Source organism: Rhinolophus sinicus, linkage group LG04, assembly GCF_036562045.2.
Source record: "Rhinolophus sinicus isolate RSC01 linkage group LG04, ASM3656204v1, whole genome shotgun sequence".
Classification (NCBI taxonomy): domain Eukaryota; kingdom Metazoa; phylum Chordata; class Mammalia; order Chiroptera; family Rhinolophidae; genus Rhinolophus; species Rhinolophus sinicus.
In genome coordinates this window covers 112,410,185-112,429,933 of record NC_133754.1, presented here as the reverse complement: position 1 = coordinate 112,429,933, position 19,749 = coordinate 112,410,185, and the positions used below count along the sequence as shown (strand labels likewise).

General features: G+C 50.6%; 2 protein-coding genes and 1 long non-coding RNA gene across 7 annotated transcripts in view; 2 read left to right on the top strand and 1 right to left on the bottom strand.

Moving 5' to 3' along the window:
* LOC109434748 (constitutive coactivator of PPAR-gamma-like protein 1) overlaps positions 1-3,462 on the top strand; it is a 102,524-nt gene extending 99,062 nt beyond the window's left edge. For all 3 annotated transcript variants that reach the window (XM_074330234.1, XM_019711969.2, XM_019711967.2), the window contains exon 18: positions 1,551-3,462. In XM_074330234.1, the coding sequence (XP_074186335.1) occupies positions 1,551-1,862 (312 nt within the window). In that variant the 3' untranslated portion in view covers positions 1,863-3,462. The remainder of the gene's footprint in view (positions 1-1,550) is intronic.
* An 864-nt stretch (positions 3,463-4,326) lies between these two features.
* LOC109434749 (uncharacterized) lies at positions 4,327-14,463 on the bottom strand. Of its 3 annotated transcripts, none has more exons than XR_012495660.1 (4): positions 14,361-14,463; positions 14,245-14,329; positions 6,062-8,440; positions 4,327-5,962 (listed from the first exon to the last, which is right to left on the bottom strand). It is a non-coding gene; the product is annotated as an uncharacterized LOC109434749 (long non-coding RNA). The 3 variants fall into 3 exon arrangements; XR_012495661.1 differs by having other exon boundaries at positions 6,230-8,440; XR_012495662.1 differs by lacking the exon at positions 4,327-5,962 and having other exon boundaries at positions 6,061-8,179; positions 8,298-8,440.
* A 171-nt stretch (positions 14,464-14,634) lies between these two features.
* The window catches only part of PHF2 (PHD finger protein 2), a 90,990-nt gene continuing 85,875 nt past the window's right edge, over positions 14,635-19,749 (top strand). The window contains exon 1 of the mRNA XM_074330235.1: positions 14,635-14,804. Coding sequence (XP_074186336.1) covers positions 14,707-14,804 — 98 coding nt within the window. The 5' untranslated portion in view covers positions 14,635-14,706. The remainder of the gene's footprint in view (positions 14,805-19,749) is intronic.

Here is a 19,749-nt window from a genome sequence, read left to right as displayed (position 1 = left end):
AGTTCCTGCAACAGGCATCTGTGGGAGTCCGCTCCGTCACCCCGGGGCAATACCGCTGGAGGTGTTTGTTTAGTCCAGTGAGTGGACTTTTTCCTGAGAGAGCAAGGGCTTTGAAGATTGAAATCACATACGTGAAATCTTCAGTGTTGTTTTTTTCCCCTTCTTGGCCCGCCTATATTTTTATATTATTTATCTCAAGGTTCCAAGAAAACAGTAGTATAGACTTCTGGAAAAGTTTACGTTAGTGTTTCTGAGCTCTAGGATTGAAAACTAAAATGAGAAGATATTGTGGGACATTGCCCCAGAGGGAGAACATGGTCACCACTGGTGTAGGAGAGGGTCCCTGAGGCGGGTTTGTGTGTGGGGGGTGGGGGGACAGGCGTACACCTCCAGCCCCACTTTGGGCTGAGGGGATGGCCTTTGTTTTCAACCAGGCAAAGACCCCGAATCTCAGTAACAAAGACTAGAAGGCACTAACTCGATGCATCGTCCTCGTGTTGAAAGGGGATATGATGTGAAACTGGAAGATCTATAAGCAGCTTACCTGTTCTGGGCCTCAGTTTTCTCATCTGAAAAGGGCCATTTGAAGGTGAAGACCACTAAGGTTTTCTTCAGCAACCAGTCATTCTCTGACAGTGGTTCTCATCCCTGGCCATGTCACTCCTAGGGGACACTGGATTTGTTTGGAGATATAGTTGATTGTCCCAGCTTGAGCTGCAAGTGCTGCGGGCCTCTCTGGGCAGAGGGCAGCGAAGCTGCTAATCACCCTACTGTGCAGAGGACGGCCTATGACAGAATTCTGAGGTCCCAAACGTCATGGGCCAGGCCGAGAAACCCGTGGTCTGAGGTGCAAGCAACCGAAAGATCTCAGTGTGTCTTCACGGTGCCTTACAGAGAGGCTTTGTCTTTCAGGAGCTGTGCTCACTCAGGCTCAACATTCATTTTTTCCCCCAGAGAATTGTTTTTAAATCTGGTAGGAGGAGGGGGAGACCCATTCAGAAGAGATAAACAAACACATGTAGCTATTATCAGTGCAGACTTGTTTCTTGATGAGGTTGCTCAGCGATGACTTGATTTGCTTCATTTCTCCATTTCCCAATAGGAACCAGTGTCCTGCTGCCTGCTACAGGCAAATGTGCCAGTTGCTGGTCAGCGGGGGAGGGGTATCGTCTGACATTTCAGAGCAGATTTATTGAGGGGCATTTGTTACTTGAAATGACTTGCTGCTACACAAAAGCATCAAATAGGGCTCCTCGAGTGAGGATCTCCCTCATCATCAGGACACTCACTACAGGGGACGGGGCCACAGGAGGAAGCTGCTGAGACAGGAGCAGCTTCTGCCAGGTGAAGGTCAGTCGGAAGCAAAGACAGAATGTGTCACAGTATAGAGAGTGTATCTAATAGAATGTGTAGAGTAGAGAGGGACACGGCCGTGCACTGTGTTCTGTTCTTGAATCTGCAGCAAGTGTCATCAGGCCTCAGTTAGCACCTCTCTCTCCTGCTGTTTATCGAAAGCTGCCTTACGGCTTGTCGTCCTTCTTTTTAAACAGGGCAAGCCTCCTTATGCTGCTTCAGCGGAAGAAGTGGCCAAAGAACTGAAGTCAAGATCCGGGGAATCCAAGTCCTCTGCCCTGTCTTCAGACGGGTCCCTGGCTGAAAATGGAGCAGTGGCTGAGGAGAAGCCGGCTTCCCAGATGAACGGGAGTGCAGGCGATGCCAGGGCCCCCAGCCACTCGGAAAGTGCCTTGAACAATGACTCTAAGATGTGCAATACAAATCCTCACTTAAATGCACTAAGCACAGACAGTGCTTGCCGTGGAGCTGATGCTCTGGGGGCGGCTGTCTTAAAGCAAGAAGAATAAACTTATTTTTTATAGAGGGTGAAGGATGCTGGAAGGGTAAGGATTTAGGAATATCTGGAGAGAAAGAGAGCCTACAGTTATGTACATTTTTTCCTTTCCGTAAGAGAAAAATGAGGACTTTGGAAATTCGGATCCCTCTTTGATACCAGAGATTTAAACAACACATTTTTAGTTTTAACCAGTTGTAGTCAAAATGCTACAATAAAACAAAAAGAGAGAAAGAAAATGAAGAGCATTTGACTCCCACACTTAAAATGAAGTACACAAAGTTTAAACTGGTTATGACAAAAGCCTATAGTTGTGTTTCTTGAACTATAAAGAAAACAAATTTTGGCAGTCTTTAAGTATATATAGCTTAAAATATCATTTTTAGCATTTGGCACCATATGTATGCCATTATCTTTGATTTTGCATTACTGTTCACAAGAAAGCTTTGTTTAAGGCTTTGATTTTATGATTATGAAAGAAATAAGGCACAACCACAGTTTTTTCTTTCTTACTTAAATTTCATCACTGTTGATGTGGTTCTTTTGTGTTAAAAGAAAAAGTGCAACTATCAAAACTAAAAAATTATAGAGTAATATTGCCGTTCTGCTGATTTTCAATATACAGTACATCATACATACTTTACAAGCAAGTTAAATGGAGATAAAGTTGAAATCATAGAAGATGCAAATGACCTTTCAAAATCAACACAATGTGTTCTGAAACTTTTCGTGACTTAATACCATGCATCTGTGATCAATGAACTATGTGGTTTTGAATCGGATGTAGACCATTAGTGCTACTACTTGAGCTAAACTTCTGCATGGTTCATAATTTTTAAAGTGTGTAGTTAATATTATGCATGTTATTGTCCTTTCTTCCATTCTTACCAGTATGTGCCCATTTGCAAAACAAAAATGCTAATAATCAGTAATAGTCCTATAAAAGATGTTAACTCTGTTTAGTCATTGACTGATCTTGCTCTAACCTTAAAATTTTGTGATTATTGACCTCTGTTGCATTTATTCTAAAACCCCCCAAAAATTATCTAGCTGTTTCGAATATCAACATTACCCTGGTGTATTCACTGCTGTATGCATTATTGTTCTTTGTTGCTGTTTTATGCCTTCATATTAGCAAAATATGAAATTCTGTGAAAAAAAAAAAAAATCCCTTTGATCTTTAAAAAACAAAAAAACAAAAAAAACAACCCCCCTTCTGTAGCAGGAAACAAATTGCTTGTTCTTGAGAACTTTCCCATCAAGAATTTAGTAGAAGCAGGTATACTTATATCATTTTGATGTTTTTGTTAATGTTTCCAAACAACGTACTTTGAAATCAGAATCACTTCTTATTCGTTTTCATATAATTCTCCTGATGCTCTTCATCACACATTAGTGATCAGAAACGAGATGTAATTCCCCAATCCCTGCCCGCAAGACCTGAGTAGGATCTTACTGTAAGTTGAAGGGAGTTTTGCCCTAACTCATGGATTGTGCAAGAATGAACTGCTGTTGGGTTTGACTGATTGTAGATGGGTTGTGGTGTGGTGTATTGAAGGCTATTGAATGCAACTTACAATGCTTAATAAAAATCTTTATTCTTTTAGTATAAAGTATGGTGTGGCTTTTAAATTCCTTGTAAAAACAAATTTTACTGAGGTATAATTCAAATTGAAATGGCTTCTGAAGAGCTTGGTCAAATAAACAAGATTTAGAACTATTTTGTCCTTTGCAAGTAATTCCAGGTTTTCAACTCTAAAGGAACATACATAAATAGTTAATATGAAAATGATGCTGCTGTCTGAGTTACAGTTACAAAAAAATCAAAATGATTTTGATTTTCTGCTCTATCATTCTCTTTGATAGAGCAGGCTTGAAAATAGACATTTGTTTTTCTAAAAAAGCCCGAAGAAGAAATAAATTTGATCTTTATTAAACTGCTTTCTTTGTTAACCAAATCCATTTATTCAGAATTTTGTTTAGTTTTTACCTAATATCCCTTTTTGTTCTGGGATCCACCACATTACATTTAGTTGTCATGTCTCCTCAGGCTCTTCTTGGCTGTGACAGTTTGTCACTTTCCTTGTTTTTGATAACTTTGTGACAGTTTTGAGGAGTGCTAATAAGGTATTTTGTTGAATGTGCCCATAATTGGGATAGGTCCGTTTTTCTCATGAGTTAACTGCCGTACATACTGTTAACACGACTTAGCACAGTTGATTGACTTGGATCATCTCGCTGAGTTACACTGTTGGTCAATTTTTTGCATTGTAAAACTGCCTCCACCCCTTTCCATCTGCTCTTTGGAGAGTCACTCTGCACTGCCCACGCTATAGGAGTGGGGAGTTATGCTTGAGTATCCACATAAATCATTTGGAGTTACTGTGCATGTCAGATTTATGTCTTCTTCCCCATTTTCCCATATGTTTCTACATCAGTGAGTTCTCAGTGCTTAGTACAGGACAGGGAGACGGTAGCCACTGAATACTTTTTTTTATTGGTTCTTGTTTTCTGAGCATCTATTATAAATCTCTCGTGTTCTAACAACCTCAATAATGGTGCTAAAATAGGAAGTGCTACTTTAGGAACACTATTCTGGGTGTTTTAGCTCATTTAATCCTCACAGTAATCCTATCAAAACGACACTCCAGTCACCACCAGAGGCTTTTTTTTGTTTTTGTTTTTTAACCCTGGCTAAGGTGACAGGGCTAAAAAGCGGTAGACAGCTCCAAGCCCGTGCTGTTGGACTCGGTTCCACACTCAAAGCTGCGGAGCCCTATCTTTCGGCTGTCCCGTTCCCTCGGCTTGGCCCCCGAGAGCTGGCCCTGAGGGAATCCGTGTTAGGTCGCTGTTGGCAGTGTGGCCGTGGCGTCACTGCTGCAGGGACAGAGCGCGCGCTCGGCGCCTACTGCACGGAACCCGGGCGGGCTGGGGCGCTGGCGGGACCCGGAGGGGAAGGAAGGCCGCCTCCTGCTCCGCCAGCTACGCAGTCAGTGGGGCACGCGGGGGAGGGGACACAGCGCGCTTCCGGCCGGTGCCCCGGGGAACGGGGTCTTGCGTGGGGTGGGGCGGAGCCTTGCGTAGGGTTGGAGCGGGGCCTCGCGTTGGGAGGGCGGGCCTTTGCGCGGGGCCTTGCGTAGATGGGGCAGGGCCTGTGCGCAGGGCGGGGCAGGGCGGCTCCAATCTGCTCTGCTTTCCGTGCTCAGCTCTCCGTTTCGAGCTGGCGTTGCGCGCGCACCTTCCTGGATGCCCGCGGTCCTGCGCTTCCCGCGCTGCTTCCCCGGCCAGGCCGCCGGAGGCGATGGCGCGTCCTCACCGCAGGCTCCCGGAGCTGAATTCCGCACGCAGAGTGCCGACAAGGTCCTAGGGGAGGGAAAGTGGCGGCGGCCGGGGCTTTTCCCGCACGGTCAGCGCTGAAGTCATGATTCCCAGAACCCGGCCGTAGAAGACCCCGCACGACCGGCATACCGCCCTTCTTGGGCAGCGCGTGCCCACAGCCCGGCTCTGCGCGCGGACCTGAAGTGCGGTGCGCCTGCCCCGCTGCGGCTCCGGGGTGGTGCTGACAGGTGGAGGTGGTGAGGACGCCTGTCTCACGCCGCTCCTCCGTGACCAGTCCGGTCAGCGGTGCTGGCCCCGCCACCGCTCTGGGGCGCGGGTTTGAAACCCCTGCGCTCACACCGCTTGGTGTCCACAGCCCCGCTATGGGAGGCGGGGGACCCGGCTCCGTCCACAGAACCACAGCCCAGCGGGCCGGTTGGATGTCACCTCGTCAGTACGGTGTCCACCGCAGGCTCCTCCGTGGCGAGCCCTACTCCCAGTGCCGGGCACTGCTCCCGAGGCCAGCAGTGCCGCCCCTGCCGCGATCCCGCACAGCCTTCGCTTTCTCTGGGCAGGTCCATCGCTTGGAGAACAGCCCATGGGTCCCGACAGGGGAGGGAGGGAAATAGAGACTGGGCGGGAAGCCGAGGGCACCACGCCTGGCTGGGGGCACACTGGCCGTCCCGCCCACATCACCAGGACCACATCCTGAGACAGGCGAGGGGCCAGCGGCTGTGCGGGGCCGGCTAGGGCTTGGTCCGAATTCTGACCTGGAGTTGCCCGTTTCTTTTCTTCCTTTAAAAAAAAAAAAAAGCTTTTATTGATTCTTTTTCTCGTTTCAAAAGTAATGTTTATTGTAATAACTTAAAAATATAAACAAAAAGGAAAAATCACCAGAAATTCTTTCATCCGAAGACACCTGTTAATATCTGCTCTTTATCTTTCCTTTTCCTATGCAATATGCAGCTGGTTTTGGTTTTCTTTGCAGAAAATTAGCCCTCCGTACATATTTTGTAACATTAGTTTCCCCACCTGGCATCATTTTTGGCTGTTTCTCCCTACCATTCCATATTTTACCGCAGCCCCGTAGCTCCAGGTGTGGCTGGCCATGGCTTTACTCCAGGCACCCCCAGTACTGATGCATGGTCGGTGTCAGGTCCCGTGCAGAGGATGGCAAGGGCTCTTCCTTCATGACCTTTACTCTTTGGGAGTGAGGGGGTGAGAGGTATACATGGGTACAAGTAAGATTATTTCACAGGATGAAAATAAAATGAGGTGATGGGGCGTGTAGCAGGAAGGGCCTTTGGGAGCAGGGGTGACAAGGACAGTGGTCTCTCTGCAGAGGGGTTGGCTCGGGCCCAGGCAGGAAGCAGTGGATGGAGAGAAGCCACCATTGCAGGGTGAGGGTTCAGGGCGTGCTGGTGGCCCTTTGGAGTTTGTGAGTGGTCTCCAGGTGGTGACAGAAGGGGAGGCATACACGCTCTGCAGGTGATTAGCATTTCTGCAGAAGGAACCCAGAGAGGTTGGAGGCCAACGAAGGGGGTCTAGGTCCTCAGAACTGACCGCATTCCACTTCTCCCTTTGCCAGGCTGATGGGAAAATGGTTTCTGGTTTCCATGTGCTTTGATTGCCAGTGAGAGTAAATTTTCCTTCTTAAGTTTACTGTGCCCTCAGTTTCTCCATTTTCCAGTCGACAGGGAACTTCTAATGTCCTGGCTTTTTTATGATTCTAAAAACCCAGGCCAAAGCAAGAATTTTAAGAGATAATTCATTTATCTGTCAGTCCCCTCATCTATAGCATCATCTGCAAGGACAAAGGGAGGGCGCCAGTCCTTTCCCGATGTGGGTATTCTCAGGAGCGGCTCTCTTCCAGTGGTCTTATTCTACCCTCTTCTGAGAATGCCTAACTTACTTCCCCCCACCCTTTACTCCTTACTCCCCACTTGGTAGAGTGAACCTTGCAGCGGCCACTTTGCTTGGAGACACCTTCACTTCCCCCACATGGGCCCCAGGCTGTGGGAATGCAGGGCTTCCCTCATCCTGTTAGCTTCCCTCACACAGCCTGGGCCACAGGTGACGCACAGACCTTTAGACAGACCAAACCAGGCTCTGCACTAGGTACCTCACCCTGTTCTAGAGGCTGGACTGTGTCCCCCCAAATTCAGATGTTGGAGTCCTGACTCCAGTCCCTCAGAAGGGGACCTTATTTAGAAAGGATTGTTGCAGTTGTAATTATGTTAGGAAGGTGACAGTCCCATTTCAAATAAACCTGCCTGGGTAGCAAGAACTGTGGCCCTGTCTCTCCAACAGGTAGAGGCTGATTTCAAACCGAAGTTTTGCTCCTCACCTGGTATTTGACCGAGTACTCCCAAACCCATGCATCTGGAAAGAAAGATCTCAGGTCTCTCCTACATAGAGGGATTCCTGGCTCTCCATTGGCCCCTTTGTCCACCTGTTGGTCACTTCATGGAGGGTCTACTGGGACTGGCACTGTGCTCGCTGCTGAGGAGACAGCAGTGAGCAAAACAGAGACCTCCCCATGTAGTGGCACTTTACCCAAGCAGGAAAGGGACAGTCAGGTGAAAATGCACACAAGAGAAAATAAATCCAGGTGAAAATGCAACCGCAATGGTAATTTCTATGTTTTATGAAGGAAAATGGGGAGGCAATGGGGAACTTCCTATGGGTGGAGGTAGAGGGAGGCGTTAGGGAGTCTCTGAGGAATGACCTGGAGGTAGGTGGGAATTACCCAGGCAGAGCTGGAGCCACTTCAGGGCATGTGGCTGGAACAGCCGTGGCCTGCTGTGCCCAAGCAGGCACCAATAGCTCATGAAGCAAACAGCTGGAGACACGCTCGGCAGACTTACCCAGACTTCATCACACTGTGCCCACTCCTGGGATTTGTGCATGTTCATCTCTGCAGATCTGACTGACCCCAGTTGGGCTGTGGAAGGGTCATCCTGGTCCCAGTTTGCCCAGAATAGCCCGTTCTGGTGTTTTATTAACAGCACCCTTTCGGATAGTAAATTACATGGTCATCTGGCTGAGGGGATTTTGTCTACAAACTCAGTGCTTCCACATAACACTACCATCCTAGAGATAGTCAACAAGAAAGGGCACACTTTCGTACCTAACAGAAAAATTCAGAAGGCTCCCAAAGTTCCCATAGGTCACTGTTCATTTCAATCAGTTCTGGGTCAGACCAGCTTGGTCCAGGTACCCCGAGAAGGGCCCGCTCTTAGAACGGTCTTTGCATTCACCAGATGGATTCATCTGTTACAAAGCACACATCCAGCATTGAATTAGTATCTCCTTTCTTATATCTCCCCCACCCCCCACCCCCCCACCCCCCCACCCCCCCACCCCCAAGAGTTACTGGTTGTCTGTCTGCTACTCTGACATATGAGCTCCTTGGAGGTAGGAAAGTGTCTGCCTTGTTCACTGCTGTAAAACCTGCACTAGTTGTCACAAACACATTGGATAATCTAGATGAAATGGACAAATTCCTAGAAACACACAACCTGCCAAAACTGAATCATGAAGACATAGAATATCTCAATAGACCTACAACTACTAAGGAAATTGAAGCAGCAGCAGCAATAATAATAATAACAATGCCCAATAAAGAAAAGCCCAGGACCAGATGGCTTCACTGGTGAATTCTACCACACATTTAAAGAAAAGTTAACACCAATCCTTTTTAAACTCTTTCCAAAAATTGAAGAGGAGGGGAGACTTCCTAACCCTTTCTATGAAGCCAGCATTACCGATACAAAAGCCAGACAAAGACTCTACAAGAAAAGAAAACTGCAAAATACTATCCATTATGAACATTGATGCAAAATCCTCAACAATATATTAGGAAACCAAATTCAACAGCGTATTAAAAGGATTGTATGCCATGACCAAATGGGCTTTGTCCCTGGAATGCAAGGCTGGTTTAACATCTTTTAAGTCAATAAAAATCAATCAATGTAATATACAGAATGAAGGGGGAGAGAATATAATCATCTTAATTGATGAAGAAAAATCACTTGACAAAATTCAACATCTTTTCATTGTAAAACTACTCAACTAAATAAGAGTAGAAAAAGAACTTTTTCAGCATAGTAAAGGCCATATATGAAAAGCCCTAAGCAAACATCATAATGGTGAAAGACTTAAAAACTTCTCCCTTAAGATAAGGAACAAGAGAAAGACGCCCCACTTCTACCAACATAGAAGTTCTAGCCAGAGCAATTGGCAAGAAAAAGATATAAAAGGTATTCAAGTTAGAAAATAAAAATTATCTCTATTCATAGGTGACATGATCTTATATCATGTAAAAATCAGCAAGATTTAGAACTGTAAAGATTCCACAAAAAAGTTGCTAGAACTAATAAACAAATTGAGCAAAGATGTAGGATACTGTATCAACACATAGTAATCAATTTTGTTTCCACACACTAAGAATAAATAATCCAAAAAGGAAACTAGGAACACAATTCCATTAACAATACCATCAAAAACTAAAATACCTAGGAATAAATTTAACCAATGAAATTAAAGACTGGTACACTGAAAACTACAAAACATTGCTGAAAGCAATTAAAGAAGACACAATACATGGAGAGACATCCCATGTTCACGGATCAGAAAACAATATTGTTAAAACGTCAATACTACCCAAAGCTATGTACCAGATCCAGTGCAATGCCTGCCAAAATTCCAATAGCCCCTTTTGCAGAAATGGAGAAGCCAATCCTCAAATTCATATGGATTTGTAAGCTAGAACAATCTTGAAAAAGAACGAAGCTGGCGGACTCAAAACTCCTGATTTCGAAACTTATTAAAAAGCTACTGTGATCAAAACAGTGGTACTGGCAGAAGAACAGACATACAGAAGAATGAAATACAATAGAAAGCCCAGGAATAAACCCTTGCCCACATGGTCAAATGACTTTTGATAAGAGTGTCATGATCATTCAATGGGGGAAAGGATAGTTTTCAGCAAATGGTGCTGGGAAAACTGTATATCCACATGCAAAAGAAAGAAGTTGGACCCTTAACTCACACCATATACAAATATTAATTCAAAATGGATCAAAGACCTAAACTTAAGAACTGAAACTATAAAATTCTCGAAGAAAACATAAGGGGAAGGAAGAAAAGAAGATACACAGATGGCCAATATGCACATGAAAAGATGCTCAACATCACTAATCCTTAGAAAAATGTAAATCAAAACCACAATTATCAAGGAGTTTCTGTAGAACCAATAAATAAATAAACAAAATAAACAAAGTAAAAACAATGAGATACTACTTCACACACATTAGAATGGCTATAATTAAAAAACAAACACACGTAAAAAAATCCCAAAATGAGGAAATAATAAGTGTTGATGAGAATGTGGAGAAATGGGAACCCCTGTGCACTGCTAGTGGGAATGTAAAAAGGTGCAGCTGCTATGTGTGCTTCGTCAAAAAGTTAAAAATAGAGTTATCATATGATTCAGCAATTCCACTTCTGGGTATACACACACACACACAAAAGAAGTGAAGCAAGGACTTGAACAGATATTTGTACACCCATGCTCATAGCAGAATAATTCACTCTAGCCAAAAGGTGGAAACAACCCAAGTGTCCATCAACAGTGAATGGATAACCAAACATGATATGCACATATAGTGGAGTATTATTCAGCTTTTAAAAGGAAGTAAGTTCTGACACATACTACAACATGGATGGACCTTGAGGACATTAAGCTAAATGAAATAAGCCAGTCACAAAAGGACAAACACTATATTATTCCACTTATATGATACCTAGAGTTGTCGAATTCATAAAGACAGAGTAGAATGGCAGTTTTGCAGGGGCCAGGGAGAGGAGGTAACGGGGAGTTAGTGCATAATGGGGACAATTTCAGTTTGGGAAGATGTGGAGATGGATACTGGTAATGGCTGCACAACAATGTGAATGTACTTAATGCCACAGAGCCATACACTTAAAAATGGTTAAAATGGTAAATTTTATGATGTGTATGTTACCACAATTTTAAAAACCCTGGACTATCATTCAGTGCACCTTGTTGAGTGAGTGACTGAATAAACACACACTGGAACATGCTGTTTTCCATTGGATAACAAGGTAAATAACAGGTCGTGGCCTGGGATGGTCACAGCTGGGTGCACAGTGCTAGAGTGGTGCTCCCTGGGAGCATGAGGGTGAAGGGCAGAATGGGGCCAAGCCGCTTGGGAGCCTCACCCCCTGCAGCAGGCCAAGCCACTTGGAGTGGGTGGTGAGGTCTTGCTGCTCAGACTGCTGGATGCTGCACCAAGGGGAATGGGGGGGATTTGGTGGGCAGGTATTGAGGCAAAGGCAGACCACATGGAGAGGCCACCAAGCTCGAGGCAGCAGAGTTCCAGGTACACCTGTGGCCAGAGAGGACGCCTGGACCTCTAAGGCCACTGGCCCCTCCTTTCTGGGTCCTTCTGAGGAAGTTCCCTTTTGCTCTCCTTCCCCTGTCTGTGTGCCCTTGCCCAGGGCTCTGCTCCCAGGTCACCTCTGCCCAGCCCCCATCCTGAGCTGGGTTCCTCAGGGCACTGTGGCACCCAGTCCACAAACTCTTGCATAAGTGTCACTATCTCCCTTTACTGCAGTACAAGCTCCACAAGACTTGGGACTGCTCAGTGCCCGACAGGGGCTACAGAGTGGGTACAGCACTGCTCGGCACACAGCAGGTGCTCAGTATATGCTTAAGTAAATGAATGAGAGAAAGGGAGGACATGGAGATAGGGAATGCTTTTCGATGGGAGTGAACGGGTAAGTCATAGCGAGAAGCCAAAGAGAGGAAGAGTTTGGGATCCGTGCTGAGACTTATTTTAGTCCATAGTCAGCCGGCAGCCAAGAAGAGCTCTGAATGGAGTGGGAAAGTCTCAGTGAACACTTCCAGATGCTGGCAGAGTCCCCGAGGCCAGCAGTGAATGACTGGGGGTGGGGTGGGGTGACAGGCTCCCAGGACATTTTGTGTGCTCAGGGCATCCTGGGGTGGGCGGGGGAGGGTGATCAAGGGGTACAGCACAGGCTCTGGCTCTGGATTTAGTCTGGGTTCCTGGCTTATTCCCCTGTCCCACCAGGCCGCTGATTTCCTTCATGAGGCAGTTAACTGCTTTGAGCCTCAGTTTTCACTCCTGGAAATGGCACCAGTCATACCTGTCTGTGACACCTATCTATATACATATCTCTAAAGTGGCGTCAATAACACCTAAGGTGTTACATGTAATCATCACTCCCCAGGGGATATGATAAGCAGCTGGGTGAGTGCTGGTCCATGTCTGGGAAGAACTAAGCACAGTGCCCTGTACCTCATAAGCATTTGATAAATACTGGGTAGTATCACTATGTGCAAACAAGGAAATGTGTCAGAGATGAGCCTGCTCACAGTCAGGGTGGCTTCCCCTGCACCACAGGGGCCTCCAGAAGTTTCTGGCTTCAGTGGACCACACATGGATGGATGTGGACACTGCTGGTCTGAGTGCTTCAGTGCTGCTAGAGGAGAAGGTAACAACAGTGCCCTTTTCGGCTTTCTGGGCCTCCTTGCACGCTCGGACCTGCAGGCTGAGCACTGTTTATCTGCCCGGATTCACACCAGGGTGTCAGTGGTAGACAATACTTAATAGTTACTCCCTTCTCGGAGCCATACAAGCCGTCACCAGTAGGAAGCACTCCAGAGGGGAGGGTGACAGCTGAATTCAGGTAGGTAGGCCTTAGCGCCAGACCTTGAGTAGCTCACCAAGGTATGAAAGAGTGGGGGAGGGAGCTTAGCCCTCTTTCCCCTCCTCTCTTCTCCAGTTTCTTTTCTCCACTCATGTTCCTCATGCTTGTCCCTCCCAGTGAAGGCACTGCCCTGGGCACTGCTGAGGCTGTGGGGAAGGATGGCTGCTATGTGGGGGCAGATTTCCACTCAGTTAGGCATGAAGATTTCAACTGAGCTGCCTGCAAGCCCTGCTGGCTCAGCTGAAGGCCTGTCAAAGATGCCACTGTGAGGTGGTCTGCACGACTTTCTGCCCCAAGTCTGAAATTCTGAGCTTGCAGTGGCCAAGATGGCACAGAGAGAGAGCATATACAGAGACAGGCTCCTTATTCCAATTTAGGAGCCCACTCTTCTCCATCTCCCTGAGATGAGCATGGGGGCACAGTACACAGCAGCTGGGAGGGGCAGGGAGGGCCTGCTATAGGACACTTTGAGAAAAGATCTCTGCCAGCTGAGTGGCAGGCCCGTACACGCCAAAGATCCTGACCAGCCACGTGAGGCAGGACCACTTCAGGGCAAAGGCTGCCCGGCCAAGAGCAGTGCTACAGTACCTCCAGCATCCCACTCCCAACCCCCCAGCTACCAGAGGGGCTCAACAATCTGGGACACGGACAAGAGGCTTGAGGCCTGCTGTCCTCCCTGCCCCCTAGATCACCCAGGCATGGGACTCTGACCAGGGTTTCCAGGCAGCTCAATTCCAGATAACCGTTCTCTCTTTATAGAGCTGACCTGTGCTAGTGCACTGGGCACCCTGCATTCTGTCCTCCTCTGGGACTCAGCATCAGCGAAGTCCAGGGGTAGTGTAAGGGACAGTGGGGTGTCCCCAGCCAGGAAAGAGGGGGGGAGGCAGAAGGGAAGGGAGCAGAAAGAAAGAGATCTGAGGAACCCCTGCTGCTGGGTCAGAACAAAGTTAGACCCAAGTAGTGTCGTTCAGCCTTCTGAATGAGAAAGGGCATCCTACGGAGTCTCACCTCGCACCCAGGCGTCTTCTGTACCCCCATCTCTCCTTACCCCCACCTCCCCACCCCGTTGGGCCCTTCACCTGCCCTCCCTGTAGGTCCCTCCCCATGTTCGACCCCCACCATACCCTGGTCCATCTTCTCCCGCAGGGGGTCTCCCGAGTCTCCCGTCTCCCCCTCCCTGCTTCCCCGGCCCATTTTCTATTCTGGCGGGTCCCCTAGCCCACCTTCTCCCCAAGAAGAGTCCCTGAACCACCTTCTCCCCCCACCCCGACGAGAGGTCCCAGATCCACCTTCTCACCCGGAAGGGTCCCCAGGCCCACCTTCACCCCTGCAGGTCCCCGGCCCATCTTCTCCCCAGCAGGTCGCCGGCCCGCCTTCCCCGCTGTCCCCGGCCCGCCTTCCCGCCTTCCCCGCTGTCCCCGGCCCGCCTTCCCGCGGCGGGAGCGGCGGCCAGGCCGCGGGCGGAGGCGGCGCCACCCGGGGCGCTGACGTAGAGGCCGCTCGGCGGCCGGGGGTCCCTTCGGTGGGGCCGCGGCTCCCCGCCCGCCCGCCGCCCCCGCGCGTCCATTCCCTTTTGTGTCCCGCGCGCCGGCCCCGCGCACACTCGCGCCCTGCGCCCCCGGGCCGGCGGGCGGCTCCCCGCGGCCTGCGCGCGCCCCGCTTTGTGTGGACGCGCCGCGGGTGCGCGCGGGCTGTCGTGCGCCCCGGCCCGTCCCCGGCCCCGGCCCGCCCGGCCCGACCCGGAGCGCAGCGCGGGCGGCGGGCGGGCGGGCGGCGCGAACATGGCGACGGTGCCGGTTTACTGCGTCTGCCGGCTGCCCTACGACGTTACCCGCTTCATGATCGAGTGCGATGCCTGCAAGGACTGGTTCCACGGCAGGTGAGCGCAGTCCGACCCCCGGCCGCGGCCCCGGCCCCCAGCTCGGCCCGGCCCGTGCGCCCCGCAGGCCCGGCCCCGCTGGCCGCCGGCCGCGCGCCCTTTTGTGCCCGGGGCGGGGGCCAGGCCTGCGGGCGCCCCTCGCCGCCGCGCACAAAGCGGGCCCGGGGGCCGGGCGGGCGGGGCGGAGAGTTGGGGCGCCGGCGGCCTGGCGCCTGACCGCGGGGCGCAGGCTGGCTCTGAGGCCCAGGCCGGCCGCCGCCTCCCCCGCGAAGTTGCAGGAACTTTCCCCGCGCGGCCCGGGGAGGCGCGAGCGGCGGGCTCGGACGCTGGCGGGGATGGGCGGACGCCGGCCCGAGGAGGGGGCGGCCGGCGCGCCCACCCTGCGCCGCGGCCGGAGCTCCCGGGCCTCGTCCGCGCGTGCGGGACCCCTGTCCGGCCCCGCGGGCCCCTGGACCCAGCGGCCTGCGGGTCCCCGGGCGGGAGTGGGTGACAGAATGGTGTCTGTGCGGGTGGGGGTGTTGTGGTTTTGCCGCCTCCTCCCTGGTAGGCATGTTTCTCCTTTCCCCTCTTTGCTCCAGACAGGGACACCCGGGTTTTGACTTGACCTTATGCTCTTTGAGCAAGATGGGGTGGGGGAGGTGAAGCTTGGCCCCTTGCCCATGGCCATGACCTGGCCCTGCGCCTACTTTTCAAAAGCCGAGGTCCCTTCCCACCCAGAAGTAAATGGAGGAGGAGGAAGAGGAGGCGACACTGCTGCCCAAACTGCTCCAACAGGTTCTCATGTGTTTGGGCCTCCGCTGGACTACCAGGGGCTGGGCCGGGCTGTATGCCCTCTGAGGCCGCCAGGAACAGGGCTCGGGGCAAGAGAGGTGTGTGTGGTTGTGGGTGGTCCCTGATCCCCAGAGAGGAGAACCTTCTGCTGGTTTTAACTGTGGGACGGTGTTTAAACATCCGCTGTGGTGTCTAGTTCTGCCAGTTCCCATGTGGGGAGCCAGGCAGCCAGATGTGACAGGGCCTGCTCAGGCTGGTCAGCGCCAGGCCTGAGTCCCTGTGATAGGACCCCAGTGCGGAGGGGGTGGGACTCTGTGGGACAGGGACTGAAATCTCTTGGCCTGCCAGGCTACCTTCCTGTGGGTGCCCAGGGCGGCAGAGACCCCCCCAGAACCGGAGCCTGGGCTGTGAACACTGGGCTCAGACCAGAACGGTGCCCTTACGCACACCCACCATTGGCACCCTCTCAGAGTTCATGGCCGGACCAAGGGTGAGAGCTGCCATCTGATCCCTTGTGGCTCCTCAGTTCCAGAGATGCTGAGAAGGTGGCCCTGAGTGCCCTGAGAGTGGAGGGGCCTCTTCCTCCTCCTGGGCTTTTAGAGCTCCCCTGTGCCCAGGCAGGGGAGGTGTGAGGCCCTGGGAGAACCTTTGTCTGGCTGTCAGGGGCCCTCACCATTGGGCTGAGGAGGCAAGGCCAGGTCTGACTGAGCTAGACTTTGAGATGGAGAAGGCAGGGGACAGGGGCTGAGGGCTTTTGCTGGATTGTCCCTGGCAGAGGCGGGGAGAGACATGTGTCCTGACACCTTAAAGGGGCTGTTTTGGGGAGGCCTTATCTCCTTGTTTTTTATTTCTTGTCTGAGATTTTTGATGTGATCCCATATAGGCACAGATCATTGGATCAGCACAGATTTGTTTCCATCTATGTGGGGTGGCCCTGGGGTCTGAAAGGGGATGTGCTTTCCCCTTGTCACAGGGCACATCTCTACATCTAATCAAGGGTCACTTGTAGAAGTGACCCTGAGGCTGGACGGCCTCCTGGAGTCTCCCCAGCATGGCTCCCCACCACTCCCCCCACCCCCCGCAGGCTCTCACAGCCCTGGGCAAACTCCCTACCTCTCTGGGCCAGGCCCTTCTCCTATGTAACAGGAAGGTGTATGACATGATCCCGTGTTTTCCAATCTCCACATATTCCTCCTGGATGACCTGCTGCTCTTTCCAGATCCACTTATCACCTGTACTGTTGTTTACTAAGTATTCAACAGCTCAACTCACGTTTTAGAAGTTTGAGTACTTTGTAACTTTTTATTTTGAGAGAATTTTAGACTTACAGAAGAGTTACAAAAATGTTACAGTTTCCCTGTCACCCCATCTCCCCTGAAGTTAATGTTTCTCACCAGATCATGTTTCGAGCGTGGAAACTGAGGCAGAAACACTGGGCAGTAGGTCAACCAGACTACAGGTCTCGGCAGGTTTACTTTACCAGGTTCCTCCTTACCGTCCATTTCCTGTTGAAGGACCCACAGTGCCTTTCACTCTCTCTCCTTCCTCTCCAGGAATATTTCTTTTAGAAGGAAACTTTGTATCATTCCCTGAAGCAGAACTTCAGTATCACTTGCCATAGACAGTACCTGTAAAAATAAACGTAACTGTTAAAGTAACAGGTTTTGTCTTGTCCCACCTGCAATCCAACATGTCCCTCCAGCGCACCCCATTTTGGGGAGATTAGAAAGGGGTCTCTGAGGTTACCCACACTCATGTGACTGAGTCTTTGCTGGGAGGACTCTGGCAGTGTGCCAGCTGACAGCATGGTTGGGGCAGCTCCTTTCTAGGGACAGAGCCTGCTCCCAGGGAGCGCTCCCCTCAGCACCATGAGCACCCCTTCTCATGTTCTCTGGGAAGGCATCTCCCCTGGGCTGGGCTGGACGCGTAGTTAGCCAGGAAGCCAGGAGCCCATATTCTACCCCATCTTGACCATGGCTGGTTACATGGACGAGGGCACCTGGCTAGCCCATCTGGCCATCACTAGCACTGACTGAGCCTCACCTGGGACCTGGCTTTTACTGGGAAGGAATGGATGTTGCGGCCAGGTGCCTTCTGAGCGGCTTGTCTGGTAGAGAAGTGTGGCACCACGGCAACGTTGGGAACCTTCCTCCCCAATTAGGGTGCCACAGAGCCACTTGGGCCAAGCACTGGACAGCTTCTTGTGTCTTCCACCAGACCCCGTGTGCCCTGCACCCCTGCCTGTGGTTAGGCGTCTGCACTGTGACCCCGTTGCTCTAGGGAATGCCTCAGATGTCTAACCACCTGGTCCCAACCCTGATGTGAAGAGTCTCTGTCTCTGGGAAATAGGAATAATTTCGTTAAAGCATCAGACATCCTAAAGCTGGCCTTCTTTCAGTCACCTGTTCTATTGAACTTGAAGTGTTTTTGGAGGCAAATGAGTAAAATTGATTTTAAAGAGTTTGAAAGCTGAAGTTGCTGTGTAAGTTCTTCAGTGACAGAAGTTTCATTTATTCCTTTGTAAAAATGTATGGGGTGTGTGTTCTTTGTGGGGTGCCATACTGACTTCGGGGTTCCTGAGATCTCTTGCCACTTATAGGGTTTCTTCTATGTGAGTCAGACTTGTAGATTGGGAGTTTCCTGCCAGCCTGGGGAGCCCTGTCAGAGTCGTGAGGAAGCATTGTGGGGCCAAGAGTAGGGGTGGGGGCAAGGACGCCACCTCAGGGACGGCCTGTGGTGTGGCCAGGCGGCAGGCGCCATGTTGGAGACTCTGCAAAGGAGCTACAGAAGGGGACTGAGGATTTGGCAGGGTCCCTCTGGCTGCCAAAGAGATAGTTGATGACAAGGGTGGGGGCAGGAGCCAGTATCCAGGTGAGAGATGATGGGCAGGGCCAGGGGTTGGGGACCAGAGAGGGGAGAAGGGGTCGGGTTCTGGCGTGGATCCCGTCCAATTCCTGTGTGTCCCTCCATCTGTCTGGGCTCTGCCTGTCTTCCTTGCCAGGGCCCTGTCTCTGTGTCCATTGCCACCAGAACTGGTGGGCCTTTGTGGCCTCTTGCCATGTGCCCACTTCACCCACCCTTAAGCTTCTTGGGGCAGAGCCATGTCCGGAGGTCCTCAGCCCTTACGGGTGCCCGGTGACACTGAGTGGGGCTCATGGCCCGCCCTGTTGGCCAGTGGAGCATGTATGTGCTTGGAGGGAAAGGAGAGCCCACCAAGCTTCAACACTGCAATCTGGGTGATCAGAGCTGACATTTAAATCCTAGACCCTGAGATCCCTAAATACCCGGGGAAGGACTATCCACGTGGAGATGGAGGTGTGGCGTGTTGGACATGTGTAGGGATAACGATTAATCCTTTTAAAATGAGGAATTCTCACTGTGTGAATTTAAGAAGTTCTGGAGGAGGTGGGGAAATGAGAAGTCCCCTGTCCATTGACACTTCCCAAATGAGATGAGTCTCCAAGAGAGCCACTTGCAGTCAGGCTCCTTGCAGTTGCAAGAATGTTTGCTTTTATTGAAAATATTGGGTTGGAAATGTGCTTGATGTGAGCTTCTGCACTGCTCAGGTGTTTGTTTGGGGCCAGTTGGGCTTAGATATGGCTGCTGATGGCCTAATATTGGGAAAAGGTTTCGGGGCTTGGTGTGGAGCCTGCCAGCTCTGGGCATCCGTTCCTCTGAGGCCGTCCCCTCACCTCTGTGCTCGTGGCATCTGGCCACAGGGCAGGGCCTTATTCTGAAAGAACGAGATTTGCTGTTGGAAGTGAGTATCAGCCAGAAAAGAATGTTCTCTACTGAATGTGCTGGAAGAGTCTAACTCCTAAATGGTGGGAGTGGGGGAAGCAGAGTGGTCACTCAGCTTCTAAATGATCAATGTGACAGTAGTACGGCAGGGCTCACACTGGGGCTGGCCTTTATGGCTTCATGGTTCATTCAGGGTCATCCTCTTATTGGTTCCCACAGTGACCTGGGAGGTAGGCCGGGTGGGCCACCTGTCCTCCCACTTCTAGCAGAGAGGGGGTGTCGCGCCTCCTCACCCTCGGCAGATGGACACACCTCTGCTAGGGTTCAAGGGTGGGCATGTGTGCAGCTTAAGTTATTCTGGCTCAAGGGCCTGAACAAATACCAGGCGCTGACAACCCCATTTGTGTCCATGGTTTCGTAAATGCAATGTGGA